The sequence below is a fragment of the Ursus americanus genome, chromosome X (genome assembly GCF_024610735.1).
Source record: "Ursus americanus isolate L20-20 chromosome X, mUrsAme1.1.p, whole genome shotgun sequence".
Taxonomy (NCBI): domain Eukaryota; kingdom Metazoa; phylum Chordata; class Mammalia; order Carnivora; family Ursidae; genus Ursus; species Ursus americanus.
Window position 1 is genome coordinate 115,586,923 of NC_142164.1, and position 16,060 is coordinate 115,602,982.

The following is a 16,060-nucleotide window of genomic DNA, read 5'->3' on the forward strand; positions in this document are numbered from 1 at the left end:
TGGCAATAATAATAACAGAAAGGTAAGCCGCCACAGAAATAGCGTTCGTGAGAGCAGATTGGCCCAGTGTAAAGCTATCCAATCAAATTTTACTACTCCATGAACATTTTTGTTCTTTAATGTTTGAGGGAAAAAAAATAGCGACCTCTTCAAAATAATCAAGATGGTCAGGGTCCCTTTTCTGTTTGGAAAAGGGTTCTGAAACCTTAAATCTTTTTTGTTGGGTTAAGGCTTTGGATTATAGGCCAAGTTGCTGTTTGTAGCAATTTTAGACATCTGCTTTATGATGTCGCTGAAAGCATTCCCCCACCACATTAAGCCCAGCTTTTCAGCTGTACAGTGATGTAAAGTTTATTGAAACATTTTTACATTTGCTTTCTTTGACCACAATAGTCATTTTACTGTAACATATGCAATTAAACGGGAACAGTGTAAATGCAGTGACATTGATAGGATTCTCATTTGATTCTACTGAATGCCGCTCCTGTTTTCATTCGTGCTTGACTGCTGTTGACAAAGGTCTAGGAATACGAGTGGATTATCCGAGGCAATTGAAAACCTCATTGTTTTTGTTTTATTGCTGTTGTAAGATCATGATTAAATATCTAAAGTGAATCGCAGCCTTCTTGGGGCCCAGAGCTCCGAGTTCACAATGACCCTTCTTTGGTTGGATCCAAATCTATGATTTGGCCATGGCACTATCTAGAAGCATTGAGCTTATTACAGCTACAGTCAAGGAAAAGGTAAGGTGAAAAAGTAGCAAAAGGGAAATGTAATGAGGAGAGTCCCGTGTTACTGGACCACTGGTGGATGTTTTCCTGGGTCTTAGACGAGTGAGAATGGGTAGGAGAACAGAGGGCTAAGAGTTGGGAGAAAATTGGGGGTGGGGGGAGTGGGGGTGGATGGTGCTTCAGTCCTTCTGCTCCGTCTCCAACATGAGCACGCACACATTCAACCCCTTCCGTGAGTCTGCCACTGTTCCCTTGCTTTATGCTGGCTCTATCACTTGTGGCGGCGCTGCTGGTGGAATGTTCGCAGGTGGAGATGAAAAGAAGTGATAGAAAACTCACAGGGTCAGACCTGACCCTGTGAGTTTATATACGTGTGTGAGTTTATATATATATGACTCACTGGAGAGTGTCTAAAAAGACTGTGCACCCAAGGTACAAATCGTATGAGGTGAAGTTTCACACTTGACAAATTGCTTCTAAGGTTCTTCTCAACTGTGAAACTAGCATGAACAACGTTTCACTCAGAAGTTGGAGAAAGTATTTAGTAGGATTCAAAGACAGATGTCATGGGGCTGTGAATATCTTAGAATGCCATGCAAATATTTGTGGCTTGGTATGGATCTGTGCATGTGACTTTCCTTCTATAGAAACGTTTTATTAGATTCTCAAAGAGGTGAGACCAAAGAAAGATTAAGGGACTGCTTCTTGGGATTACGGTAAGGTATAAGTTGCCTCAAGATCAAAAGAACTAACCCTTTGACTTGCAAATCCACTGAAAGGGAAAGAGTGGGGGGAGTTTGGAGCCCCTCAGGAAGTGGAGGGGCTCAGCCCTCTACCAAGAACTGGTGAAGGAAATTCACCAGAGTCAGGAAACTTCATGACAGCCAGTCACCAGGGGGCTGGGAAAAGGTTCTCTTAGAGTGGAGATTGATGGGTGGAGGAGAGAGGAGAGCTGGGCCCAATACCAAAGAGATGTTTTCAGCATCAGCCAGCTGCAGAACAAAATGGGCTTCGTTTTCCCTACATGTTCTTCCAAGCCTCGTAAATCCTCAGCCTGCCCCCAGCCCACATCCTGCAGCAGCGGCCCTGCCGTACTCTGAAACCAGCCATGCTAGGGAACACAGCTGGTCCCCGAATCCCTGTTCGTGCTTTTCTAAGAGCTACCCTGGGCCCTGGGCTGCCCGTGGGTGCCACTGCTCCAGGGGACACACCTCCTAAGTTGGTTAACTGCAGCCACGCTAATGCTGCGACGCCAACAGCCCTGATGATCACTTTCTTAGCTCCCCTGTCAGAAGTTGGCCCAGTCTCTGCTGGCCTCACTCCTGCAGGGGCAGGGCAGTAGAGCTGTTCCCTGTCTCTCTCATCCTGCTGAGACGAGAAGACTCTCTGGGGAATGTTCTCCCCTTGGCAATGGCAGAGGCCCAAGGCGTCAACAGAAATTCTCGAGGCCTCGGAATGCCTACTCTTGCAGCTGGCGTCCCGCCACTTCAGCTTCAGCCCATCGCCCGAGCAAATCACATGGCCAGATCCAAAGCCATGTCACGAGGGAATACATGCCAGCCGTCTCTGCAAAGCCACTTAGGCCTGGGTCTGGGGCAGGGAGAAAAATAAGAGGCACAAAAGCAATCTGCTGCATTTACGTGAGTGCAGCCAACTTCTCCTATGCCATTCAGGTCTCTTCGCACCTGCTGTGAGGCTCAGAACGCAGGAGACTCCAGTTTAACCATCACCGTCCTGAGCGTGGGGCGAGGGGACCGAGAGCGGGACCAGTGGTAACTGGCCGCTTCCGTCTCACCACGGTGCCTCACGACGCATCGCGCACGGGCCGCACGCACGACGTGCCAAACAGGACCACCTTGGCTGCCGCCATGTTTACTGACCAGAAGCTGCGATGTAGTCACCTTCACGGGCTTTTCCGTTTGGACCACACGATAGGAACACATAACGATAAATACAGGTCGCTCGCGCCAGTTTATTAGTGCGCTCCCTGAGCAACAGTGTCTGCTTGGCTTCGCAGGTCTGTGTAACTCTGCCGATAGCTGGATGATCGTGCCCAACATCAAGCAGAACCACTACACGGTCCACGGTCTGCAGAGCGGCACCAAGTACATCTTCATTGTCAAGGCCATCAACCAGGCGGGCAGCCGCAGCAGCGAGCCTGGGAAGTTGAAGACAAACAGTAAGTGCCGGGGGCTCAGCAGCACCTCTGTCCCCCTTTCTTTTCCTTCTCTCTGCCTCAGGCATCGCCGACAGCCCCGAGAAGCAAGTAAGGAGCCGGGGCGGGGTGATGGGGTTGGCGTCAGACACCTCTGGGGGCCACAAGTCCCTTGACCCCCTAGGGGCTGTGAGTCCATTGACTTCCCTGCATCGACTTTAGACCGCTCACTTTTAAAATAGATAATCCTGGAGGGGTTCTTGTGAGAATTAGAACATGTATATATGTATGAAGCCTGACGTGTCATTGGGGCTCTACACGTGCAAATTGTTCTCCATAGCAGAAGAGCAAATGAGGAACTCTTTCTTCAGGAATTCTTTAGTTTACTCCAGATATCTGTCTGGGTCTGTGGTTCTCAGTCAGAAGCAATTCTGCCCTCCCCCCTTGCCCCCCCAGGGACACCGAGCAATGTCTGGAGACATTTTTGGTGGTTATAACTGGGGTGGATGCTACTGGTATCTAATGGTTAGAGGCCAGGGATGATGGGAAACATCCCACACTACACAGGACACGACAAAGGAAGACCTGGCCCATACATGTGTCTTGTAACACTGTCATCTCCCTCGTTGTCTCTGCCCACATGTGTTTTCTTTTATCCTCTCTTTTTTCTTTACTATTTCTGATCTAGAAATGCGTTCTATAACATGGAATCTCTTTGCATAGGACCTCCCAAGAGAAAGCAAATTGGAGTGTGTCGATATGGCGCCATGTTAGATAGTTGCGCCTAGTCAGTGGGAACAGTCAGCTGCTTTTCCAGAAGCACCCTCACTTAAACCAAAGCCTCCATTTCAGTGCTCAAATAACTTTATTTTACTCCAGACATACGTGTTTAAGACACATACACTTAGACATTAAGCTAATTTCTCCTCTCAATGTAAAAGAAGGAAATGTTTTTATAGATTAAGTAGGAAAAAAGTAAGTAAATACGTACACTGAGGTTCATTCTGTAGAATATATCTTTGAGACATCTAATTTGTGCTTCATCAGTTTTACGGAAGATGACGCATTCATTTCATGTAGACAGAAATGTCATCCTCTATTTCTAGACATGCAATTATTGAACAGATGTTATCAAGTTTTACATGAGGAGTTGGCAAACTTTTTCTGCAGTGTGCCAAAGAGTAAATATTTGAGGCTCTGCATGTCAAATGGTCTTGGTCGCCATCCACTCTTATTCACCTCTGCCCTTGCAGTGCAAAAGCAGCCATAGATTACACGGAAGTGAATGGGCGTTCCCGTGTTTCCATAAAACTTTATTGACAAACACAGGCAGTATGCTGGATTTGGCCTGCAGGCTGCAGTTTGCCAAACTCCTATGTGCACAATATTACAATGAATTCAATTCTTTAGTAAATGATAAATTTGGTCCTTGAACTAATTTGTCGTCATTGAAGCAAAAGCCTTGAACTTGGACAGAGTAGGTGATGGTGCGTTTGAGAAACCCATCTGAGGCTCAGGTGGAATTTGCCCGCTGAGGATGCAGGGGTTGGGGTTGGGCCTGACCTAAGCTGACGTGACCCTGCTCCACGCGTGTGGAGGTGAGGGTGTGAGTTGAGGCGAGAAGGGGTACATCTCACCTCATTGTGAGGCCAGTCTTCCTGATGGCTATACCATTCTGATATTCCTCTGTGGAAGAAGGGCAAGCAGCACGCGGCCCTGCTCTTCGGTGATGGCTGCCTCTGTGAAACTCCCCCCTGGTCTGCCTGTTAATGTCCACTTGGTTTTACATGCGTTCTCTCTTCCACCTTTAAAAACTGAAATATTTTAAGCAAAACTATCTTCATACTCTTCTTGCCTTAGTTCATACTCTATCCCTAATAGTTGCTGGTGTGATCATTCCTGAGGACATCTGTGTTTCACAAGACAAGCTGAAATTTAAACTCTGCATGTAATCCAGTAGCTCTTAGAGCCTCGGAGAATGTCCGTGCCCGGATCCACACTTGAAGCTTTTTCTCAGCTCCCCCTTTAAGCTTTCCTGTGATGTGGACAGAAATCTAAAACGGGTCAGCAGATGATCCAGCCCAGCAGCCAAATCTGGCTGCCTGTTTTTATAAATAAAGCTTTGTTGGCACACAGCCACACCCATCCGTTTCCCTCCCGTCTCTGGCCGCTTCTGGGCTGCAGCAGCAGAGTTAAACGGCCACAGAAAAGACCACACGGCCAGCAGAGCTGAAAATGTCTATCTGGCCTCTTACGAGAAAGTTATGCTGGCCCCTGTTCTAACAGAAAGGATTTGAGAGGTGCCAGTGTCATGTTTGTACCCAGGTGGCAGCTGGAAATCCTCTGGCCTCCCCGGACGTGACGTCACACTCATTGCCCCATGCTCTCCGTGCCACTGTCACAGCCAGCGTCGTGGATTGCCCCGGCCAATGTACCAGACTCTTTCCACTGGCTGCCTGAGGGCGGGCCTACCAACTGCACCCGTGGCTGTGGCCAGGGGGCCTTGGGATATCGTGGTATTTGCAGCCTCTCTAACTCATTTCCTGCCTTTTAACACCGATGTAGTGTCGAATGGCAGGCAGTCCTCCAGACCAGCGTTCCATTCTCAAAGAAGTAACAGCTATGACGAGATGTTCAGGGGTGACTCTGCCAAGATTTTCTAATGGTTCGATCTTCAAGACACAAATATATATTATATATATAAATCTTCAAAATTGTATCTAGAGAGATCTTCAAAACACAAATGTGAATAATGAAATAGAGAGGGATGTATACACACACACACACACACACACACACACACACACACATACACATACTCTGGAGTATAATACCCAGGTGTTCTGAGCACATTCTTTTTCCTGATCTTGTTGTGGGCTGAAAAATGCACCTTTTTTTTAGTCATTCTGAGCTCATGAGAATCATTTGTAATTTGCAACAGTTTCAGAAGAACGTAAAGCCTTTATGTCAAAATCTACAGTCTTGGTTTCTTTGGCTTCTGGTGTGAAGTCTGCCGAGCATGAACCACATTTTAAGCTGGATCGAATTTGGGAATGGTTGAAAACGAAGTCTTCATTTCCTCCTTCGCTTGGGAATGCTGTTTAGCCAGTACGTACCTGAGCTGCTTGTGTCCAGCTGGCCCCAAAGATAGCTTCTGCCACATGGCATGGTTGATCCCTGTCCCTGCTCCTGTTGAATCATTAGTCATAGCAGCTCGGGATCCTTGTCTCAGAACTGACAGACTGGGAGTTCGTGAAGGCAGGGGCATGTTCGTACTATTTTACTGTGCTTTTAAAATCTGATTCTGAGAATACATTGTTGGTCATGTTGAAATAAACAGTCCTCTTCTTCCTCTCTCTGTTTTGTAAACTTCTTCCCAGGCCAGCCATTTAAACTGGACCCCAAATCTGCACATCGAAAGCTGAAGGTGTCCCACGATAACTTGACAGTAGAACGTGATGAGTCATCATCCAAAAAGAGCCACACGCCCGAACGCTTCACCAGCCAAGGGAGCTATGGCGTAGCTGGAAATGTGTTCATTGATAGCGGTCGGCATTACTGGGAAGTGGTCATAAGTGGGAGCACATGGTAGGCAATGATCTGTCGTCGTCCAGTTATAAAAAGGCACATCTCACTGTGTACTTTGTCAGAGCATTAATCCATTCCAGAGCCCAGCTTGAAGAAAAATATGCAGAAAAGCTCTTTTGGTCTGTTGTTGCACCACTACTGGTGCGTAATAAGCGCCCCGAGACTCGGTGGCTTCACACACCAGTCATTTCTGACGGCTCGCTCCCCACCCCCGTGTGTGGGTTCACTGTCAAAGCTCATCTTGGCCGGGCTTTGCTCTAAGCTGTAGGTTGGATCGAGGTCTGTTCTTTGTGTCTCTTCAGCCTCCTCGGACATGAGGGCCACCCAGGTCATGTCTTTCTCAGGGAGCCCGAGAGCACAGGCACAGCTAGGCAGGCACATTTCAAGCCCCTGCTTCCATCACTGTCTACTAACTTCTCATTGGCCAAAGCCAGTCACGTAGCCAAAGCCAAAGCCGCTGGTCTAGGGAAGTATCTCTCCCGTGGAGGTGAGAGGAAGGGAGTGAGTATGTGCAAAACGATCATCTAATCTTCTATTCAGCCAGTAAGAAAAACAGCTCGTTTTAAGTCCATCCTTTTTTTTTTTTTTTTTTTATTTACAGCAAGAATTGCAGCTGAGAGGCTAGAGTCCTGGTCCCTAACAGCTGGTATGCTCACTGCTCTTACAGCCAGAGGGCCAGACCTGGCCCGGTGCCTGTTTTTGTAAATAAAGTGTTGTGGGCACACAGCCATGTCCATTCTTTCCCACATTGCCTGCCTGTGGCTGCCTTTGAGCCACACGGCAGAGTTGGGCAGTTAAAACAGAACCCTATGATCCGCAAAGCTGAAAATATTAACCGAAAACGTTTGCCGATTCCTACTCTAAAACATCATGCTTCGTCATTTGAAAGAACAAATTTCTGTTGCCTTGTACGTTTTGTGACTCTAGACTGGGCCGACGACTGGAAATAGTCAAGAGCTGAGGGGCTGAGGCAGCGATCATAGGCTGGGAATCCTTTGCAACGGTCTGTTCGATCCGGCGCCGTGCCTTCAGCCCAGCGAGCTCTCGAAACCCAAGCTCGTCGGTCGGGGTGCGGTGTCTGCGTTGGAATGAGCTAACCTTGCCTAGTTAACCTCACGAAGCTGACCTTGTCAGTTCCTCAGCCACACGCTGCAGCCCTTCCTCTGGCTGGCTGGCTGGCTCACAGGCACCTGTTCGCTTTTGTGCTTTCATTTTCATTTAACCAGCCCTCCTCTAGCAGAACGATGTGCCGGGCGCTGGTCTAAGCACCCTACAGATGTTAACTCATTCATTCATCTTAACAGCCCCCCAGAGGCAGGTGCTAGGGCTAGGAAGTCTGCAGTCAGGGCGCAAGCTCTGACCCAAGGCTTCACAAACCTTTCTGTAAAGGGCAGAGAGCCAGTGTTGCTGGTTTGGCAGGCCAGATGATTTTTATCCCGACTACTCAACTCTCTGGTTGTAGTGGGAAAGCAGCCACAGACCGTGTGCCCGTGACGGGGCGTGGCCTTGCACAAAGAAAACTTTATTTATAAAAATCAGCAGAGGGCCACATTCGGCCTGTGGGTTACAGTTGGCTGGTTTCTGCTCTGAAGCACCATGCTCTGTTTTTGAAACATGATAATTCCTCTTCCGGACGTACGGTGGTGTGCTTGATGAGGCAGAGCTTAATCCTTGCTTAGAAAGAAACACCTCACAACTAACCGGAAACGAGGAGTATCGGAACAGTGTTGTGTTTGAGATAAGGTTGCTAAGACACTTACTGTGTCTCAAGTCCCGTACAGTGTTGGTGCGAGCCCACTGAGATCTCAAAAGTGAAATCAGAGGCTTGGATGTCTACTTTCTCCCCAGAACAGTACCTACATCGGCCAGGCGAGGAGGTTTTCTTCTGTTGTGATCCTCGCAATTCTGTTGGCCCAGAATATTTTCCTGTTCCAACATCCTGCCAGAGGATGGAGGACAAATCCTTCCGCCCCACTCGGCTCTGGGCCAAGCTGGCATTTACAGTTTTTAGCTGCACTGGGGCAAGATAAAAGCCTGAAGGAAAATAACGATGAATTTTTGCAGGTGCAAAGGAGCAAACATTTCTAGTTAATTAATGTGCTGTATTAATCTGGGATAGAATCCAGTGTCTAAATAATTACAACCCCATTAATAATTATTTATGATAAATGATACCCGATCATTATGATCTCATTCGCATTGATGAATGGTGCGGGAAAATTCCACCAGACCACTTCAGTTACATAAACACAGATCAGTATTACCTTGAAAACACCCTCCAGATGTCAAAACCAGCTCAGGAGGGGGGAAGAATTCTAAAATTAATCGCCACACTTTGGATCTTTACACACCGGATTGTGTCAGTTTCAGAAAACATCTCATGTCGAAAGTAGTTGAACATTTCCTGGGAGGTGTTAGAGGGGAAGGGGTGACCCATGTGATCAAATGCTTGGGGCGCCTTGATTCGCACCAGCTAATGACCATCCATTGTCTCGTGAAATATAGTCCTGACTTTCAATTAACATGTATGTTATGATCCCTGCAATGGGGCATGTTAGCATGGCTCTGGGAAACATAATTTTTATACTTTCTGAATTCTCCAAGTCTCACTGCGTAACTTAATGGAACATTACCTTCTGCCTGCACCTTTCAAGCTCAATGGAAATACGTACATGGTTTTACAGATTAATGATAACATAATGGTATTTTCCTCTGCTTAATGGACTATACACGGAGTTATTTTCTTACTCTCTGATGCTGTTAATGTGCACTTGGTGTTTTATGAAATGGTGTTAACTAAACGTGGGTTCACACAAAGATGCCTGGGCCACAAGTCAAGCGGGAGGGGGCGAGATTCTGGATCCTGCTGCTAATTGTAACCTTCTCTGTGTTCTCCCATTTGCTAAATGAAGTCGGCCCTACCTGCCACAGCTGCTCCATAGCAGGTTCAGTTAAGGTTCAAATGGGAAGTAAACGTCAGAGTCCCTTGATACGAAATAAAAATGGTGCGCAGAAACAAGAAGGAAACAATACAGACGTGGCTATTTTGTGACGGAAATGCAGGTTCCACAGTATCTGAAAAAATGGAAATAGTGTCTGGGGGGCGTAGAGAACATCGTTGGGGCAGATAGTCAAAACCTTTCCAAAGTGTCTGTCTGTCTGCCATCTGGAAAAGAGTGTTTCCCCACCTCTTAGAACTTCTGGATCTTGTGCAGAGCCATCGCAGTGGCAGGTCCTGACCCAGACTCCCACTGGAAAAGGACTCTGGGAAATGCAACCCCAGGATTCTCCCCACGATGCAGAGCAGGATTGGCCAGAAGGAGGAGAGGAGGCCCAAGTTGATGACAGACAGGCTGGTACACGAGGCATAACTGAGGATCAGTAATTTTTAAATTCAGTGATCGCATGTTCTATTCATTTTTTTAAAACATACCACTCTTAAAGTGATTGTGTTTTAAATCCAACATGCGATTTAAAAAAAAATAATAATGTCGTTTTATCAAAGACCAATGGAGTTTTTTTTCTCTCTGCACTGGATAAGGTACCATATGTCAGTATCCACTTAGACTGGTTTCTGCTATAACATAGTAAAGATTGAGCTCTGAATCATTTACTCTTTATTAAGAATGATGGGTTTTGCTTATCTTAATCACTGAAATACTGCAAATGTTATGGAGGCGTGCCTCAGCAGGGCAAAAAGAGATTAAGGAGCTTCGAACACCGTAGAAAGAGTTCTTAACTTTTTTGAGTAGTTGAGAGTACATTTAGAATAATCGGGATATCCATCTCTCAAAGACATTCAGAATTTTTAAAAACAGTAGGAAATGTAATCAGAAGGGCTCTTGGCAGTGATGAGGCACATACTTTTTGGTGGAGGAAGGGATTAGAGAGTGTTAAGTTTGTGGCCTTTTGAGTCACCGTAGGTTCAAATTCTGATTCTTTTCCTTATTAGTAATGTGGCATTGGGCAAAGATAAGAAAACAACAGTTACCCAAGATTCCTTGCCACACCTTGTGCCGCAGATTTTACATATGTTCGTTCCTTTGCTCCTCAAAATCCCCGTCCGGGATGGAGACCATCATCGTCCCTGCGTTGTAGGTCAGGAACCCAGCTAGGAGAGGACGAGGAACTTATCCTGGAAATGAAAACCATTCTCCATGCTTACCTATTGCAAAGTGTACTCAAAGTCATGGAAAACGACAGACATGGGGTCAGTCAAAAAATTCAAAGTAGGTCAAAAGGAGAAGTCTAGGGTTGTGCTGTCCAATATGGTAGTCCTGGGCCACATGCAATTAATTTAAATCATTTAATTAAAATTAAATTTAAAGTCTGGTTCCTCGGTCTCCGCAGCCACAGTTCAAACACCCAGTAGCCACATGTGGCTCGTGGCTACCATATTGAACCGAGGAAAACATTTCACTCATTGTAGAAACTTCTGTGGGATAGCGCTGGTCTAGAGAATTCATTGTGTGGGTCTTGATGACTGTAAAAAAACAAAACAAAAGGTAGTGAGACACAAAGTTCAAATTCTCTTGTAATATCTGAACTAAAAACAGGAATATGAGTAAATACAATGGCCCATGTCCGCCCATGGTATGTTTGGGAGGAAGGCGACGAGGAGCACTGGTGTCAGGGTCTTTGCCAAGCTTTCAATGAAGAATGAGCAGGGAAAACAGAAAATCATGTTTTCGTGACCCCTGAAAACCAGAGAAAGGAGATAGCATCTGTGTGCAACCCGCCTCATGGTTTTTGTCGTCACTGTTCTGTTTGCGCAGGTATGCCATCGGCCTTGCTTACAAATCGGCCCCGAAGCATGAGTGGATTGGGAAGAACTCTGCTTCTTGGGCACTGTGCCGCTGTCACAATAACTGGGTGGTGAGACACAACAGTAAGGAAACCCCCATCGAGCCAGCCCCCCACCTCCGGCGCGTCGGCATCCTGCTGGACTATGACAATGGTTCCATCGCCTTCTACGATGCTTTGAACTCCATCCACCTCTACACCTTCGACATCACCTTCTCACAGCCTGTGTGCCCCACCTTCACAGTGTGGAACAAGTGCTTGACCATTATAACTGGCCTTCCAATCCCAGACCATCTGGACTGCACAGAGCAGCTGCCGTGAGCACCTGGCCACGTGGAGCTGCTTTCTGGGGAGTACAAAGGGTCGTGGCCACCATTTCAGGGACAGAGAAAGCACAGGCTCCCAGAGTGTGATTAAATGTCGCCAAAAAGTGTCCAGAAATATCGGCTAGGATAGGACTCGAAATAGGCAATTCTCCCCTTTTACTGTCTTTTGTATTAAGTACCTGCTTTAATAATTTCTTTAAATTTTTCCTGTATTTGCAGGAAAATTTATAGATTATTTATAAAAGAAACATAACCGAAATTACAACTCTTAGACATTATTTGGTTTTGCACATTAAGAGGCCCAGAAGTTTACCAGCTCTTTACAGCAACTTTTGTGTCAACACGGTCTGTGGGCTTGAGAAAAATCTTTTGTAGTTTTGTATGCTTACTCACCTTCTCACAACATCATATCTCATACTGATCCCATTGTGGGTCCTGTCACCTGGACAGTGCATAACAGAATATCACTTACCTTAAAAATAAAAAAAAATAGTTTTGAACCTAGTAGGGCAGCAAACGGGCCTAGGGTCTGCTTTATCTTGAAGTGTTTTAAGTGTGATGTCAAAACCACCTTGGATCAACTAAAATGGAGAGCAAGAGGGAGAGTGGAAAGAATTGACTTGGGAGCTTGGAATCCGCCATGGCCCAATCTTTAGTCACCTTCCAATGGCTGGTGGGCTCGCTCTGGATAAAAAGGTTCTGAAGCCTCTGGCCATGTGTGACCTAACCTTTCCCAGGATTCAGGATTCTGGGAGAACGTTAAGAATGAGCTTGTCATTGAAAATAGTCACTTTGAATCCTAATTATTCAAAATGTCAGAGGCTGATTTGTCTTTGATCAGAAGTAGGGTTCTGTTTCATGACCTAAATCTATTTCATTCTTCCTTCTAAAAGTTTCTACAGGCCTATGACATCGCTTTACTACATTTAATAGCTGTCCTGTCTCCCTCTCCCCCAAAGCATTTTTCTTTTGTTGCTGGGGCTGAGGAAATAAACATTTTCTGTTACAAATGGCAGCACCACTTTGGATTGACTTTGCTCTCCGGGACATCAACACATGGCCTTGACTGTCTCTACCGCGTCCAAATATGACTCACCCGAAAACACTTAATATTTATGAGTTGGTAATGAAAAGGGACGTTGCATAAAGTATTCTTTACTAGTATATGTGCCTCAAAAGTTATAAACAGACTTTTATTAAACACATCTTGAAAGATGTAGAGGTCCCTCTGTATTCTAGTATAGTTCACTATAGAGTTGTAAAACAAAAACAAAAACAAAAAAAAAAGCAAAACAAAAAAGAACAAAACAAAACAAAACAAAAAAAAACCAAAAAAATCAAACTCACTATTCCCGTGCTGGAACCCACTAATAGAACCTGCTAGTAGAGTGTCAGGTGGGATTCTGGGCATGCTGATCTGGTAAGATGGAATGGTCCATGAAGTAAGGCTCTCTTAAGCAGTCCTTGGACTTGGACCGGAATCCGGCATTGGTTCTATCTTGACGAAGGGCGTGACGTCTTTAAGTCATTTCATTTGCTAAAATATTTATCTGAGCTACTGGGTTGGCCACTTTGACTGAAAGGACTGATGGATTTAGGCATTGTTTTTAGCAGTTTTGTTTTTAACCAAATCAATTGTCTCCCTGAGATCCGTCCGTAGACCCTCTGTTTCAGCATCGCGCTATGTGAGCCCCAGCCCGGACCCCCTGGGCTGCGTCATGCACGCTTCTGTCCTCTTCACCGGCAGATGCTCTCCTTTTTCTTAACAGATAGAGTTTATATATTTACTATATTATTTATACCCAGATGAATATTTTGATAGCTACTTAGGACAATTTCACATCTAAAAGATGGACACCTCAATGGAAAAGAATTAATCATTGTCTGGAAACTTAATTTTTTTTTTACAGTATAGAAACAATGCGTGTTTGCCTTCCCTAAACAAACTGAAAGGGTTGTAATTTTTACATACTGTTTTTGGTAGCTGGATAACAGATATTTTAATGCACTTTGTACACTAACAGGTTTTAAATAAAAGGGTCTAAAACTCAGTTTCTGAGTTTTTAAAATCATGGTCGCCAGGTACCAGTAAACGCTACGGTTTGCCTTATGATGTTGATGTAAAGCATTTACGAGGATGATATTTCCATGAATATAATGTTTTTCAGTATAAAGACGTTACTACTCAGATTTTCACTGCAAGCCATTTAGTTTATGTTTTGGCTATTTTTATAAGGACAAGAGGGATTATGTTATAATTTGGTTGTGGAAGTCTCACTCTTTGCTAACTTAAAAACCTTGTGGATAGTAGCAGTTACTATTTCCATGTTGTCATATTTACAGGAAAATATGTATATGGTGAAAGGCCACAGTGTTTACTTTCATTACTGTAATGATGTAGAAAAGATTTCCGTGGATTTTTTTTTTGGAAAGTCTAAGAAATATACGCTATAAACACGTGCTGCAGTACAATTCTTTAAGTGGACTGGGGTCACAGTATTTTGTTTTCGAGGTCCTTACTTCACAGGCAGCATTGCGACACGGGAGAAAGAGACGGCAGTGCCAGTTACATTAATATAGCCAAATCGATGCGGCGCCAACCAAGGCTGCCAGGTCTGACGTCGTGGGTGTGTGAAGAGGTGCTGTCGCCATCTTGAAGTTCTTAGTAATTTTTGAATAGGGGGCCTGCATCTTCGTTTTGTGCTGGGCCTGAAAAATTCTATAGCCAGTCTTCATAACAGAACTCAGAAACATGGTACCTCCCTTCCTGGTGGATACAAATGAAGAAACCTGGATCCAATGTCAAAAGTGGCTGGCCATATAGTGCGAGTAGGAATCCAAATGGATTAAGAGGAGAATGGGTGTGGGTGAAGATTTTCTTCCCAGCATGAAAAAAAAAAAAGACTTCAAAAACTGACTGCAAATATTGATGATTTCTGCTGGAGAAGAGGAAATGGCCTGATGACGAATGGGCAGTTTATCACGGTACTGAGATCATTGACCCTAAACTTCCCAAAGAACTGAACCAGCGCCGTCCAGTGAACGGGGGACTCCGTTTCCGCTCCAGGCACATACGCGGTGCCTGAAGAGACACCTGTGTGTATGCTCGCATACCTGTGCTTTTGGTGTTGGGAAGTTGATGATCTGGTCTACCCTTAACAAAATGTTAAAAAGGAGACAAAGACCACGATGATGGGGGCAGGAGGATGTTTTTTGAAATTGTGCTACTCAACAAAGGGGCGATTTGGCAATGTGTGGAGTCGTTTTTGGTTGCCCCAACTTGGGAGAGGGTGCTATTGGTGTCCAGTGGGTAGAGACCAGAGATGTTGCTCAGCATCCCCACGCACAGCACAGCCGCCTCCCGCCCACAACCAAGAACCATCCGGGCCAAATATCAGTGGTGCTGCGGGGGAGAAACTTGTTCTTTGGGGCTCTGTAAAGCAAAACTCTCACGAGTATGTTTTCCCATTCCTGTAATTGACTCAATGCCGGATATATCAAAAAGCAAAGAAAAGGGGACACTTCACTGCAAAACCTTCACAGCAGTGGCTCCTTCACTTAAAAAACCATTATAAAAACCTGCAGTCTGAAAAGCAGTCCAAGCTTGTGTAAATGGGAATGCAGGGATCGGTGTCACGAAGATCTGGATGTGGCTGGCTCAGTCTGGAAATGCCACGCGGACTCTGTAGGCCGCTCCTCTCACGGGAACAAATGCAGCCCCTGGTACTGGCTTCCGGCGGCCACTCCCGCGGCCCGGACCATTCTCGCCATTGCTGTTGCTTTGTGGTTCAAAATAAAGTCATTTTTGTGGTTCCAAGGCCCTCTGTCTCGCCTGTCTCTGTTGCCTTTTCATCATTGTGTGTTTTCACACTCATTGTTTCCACAAATATTTATTCAACATCTGCTGGGTTTCTGAGCTACTTTGCAACATTGAAAGTTTCCTTTTATTCCTGAAACTCTGACCCACCATCCCGCTTCTCTCCATTCAAAATAGTTACTAAGCCCCAAAACAGTCCCTAGGAAATTTAAAAAACACAATAAAGAAAACCTATACAGGAGTGGAGATCCGGAGCAAGAATGGCCTGATTTCGAGTCTTCTAGAGGGGGTGGAGGAGGTGAGGACAAGGGGGATCGGAGCAGAGGAGTGAGGCTTTTCAGCGTGGGCTGCAGCACGCCCAGCGGTCGGCCCGTAAGTCTATCCCCAGCCCCATCCTGTGGCTCCCAGGACTTGACTTTCTCTGGTTAGAGGGACGAGCCCTTTCGATGGAAGTCAGTGCGCTGCAGAGTGGTCAGTGGTCACGGGTCTGCAGCGTCCGCACCACCTGCGAGCTGGTTAGAAATGCCCGTTCTCCAGGCCTCCCCCCAGGCCTCCTCATCAGCATCTCGGGGCGTGGGGCCGGCAGGAAGTTCTAACAGGCCCTCCCGGGCACTCCGGTACTGGCAAAGCTTTGTGCAGC

The 16,060-nt window shown here is 45.9% G+C and overlaps 1 protein-coding gene across 5 annotated transcripts in view; it reads left to right on the forward strand.

Annotated features, from left to right (window-relative positions):
* MID1 (midline 1) overlaps window positions 1–15,420 on the forward strand; it is a 573,199-nt gene extending 557,779 nt beyond the window's left edge. For all 5 annotated transcript variants that reach the window (XM_087860132.1, XM_087860136.1, XM_087860135.1 and 2 more), the window contains 3 exons: window positions 2,749–2,910; window positions 6,267–6,474; window positions 11,250–15,420. In XM_087860132.1, coding sequence (XP_087716258.1) covers window positions 2,749–2,910; window positions 6,267–6,474; window positions 11,250–11,598 — 719 coding nt within the window. In that variant the 3' untranslated portion in view covers window positions 11,599–15,420. The remainder of the gene's footprint in view (window positions 1–2,748; window positions 2,911–6,266; window positions 6,475–11,249) is intronic.
* Window positions 15,421–16,060: the final 640 nt, after the last annotated feature.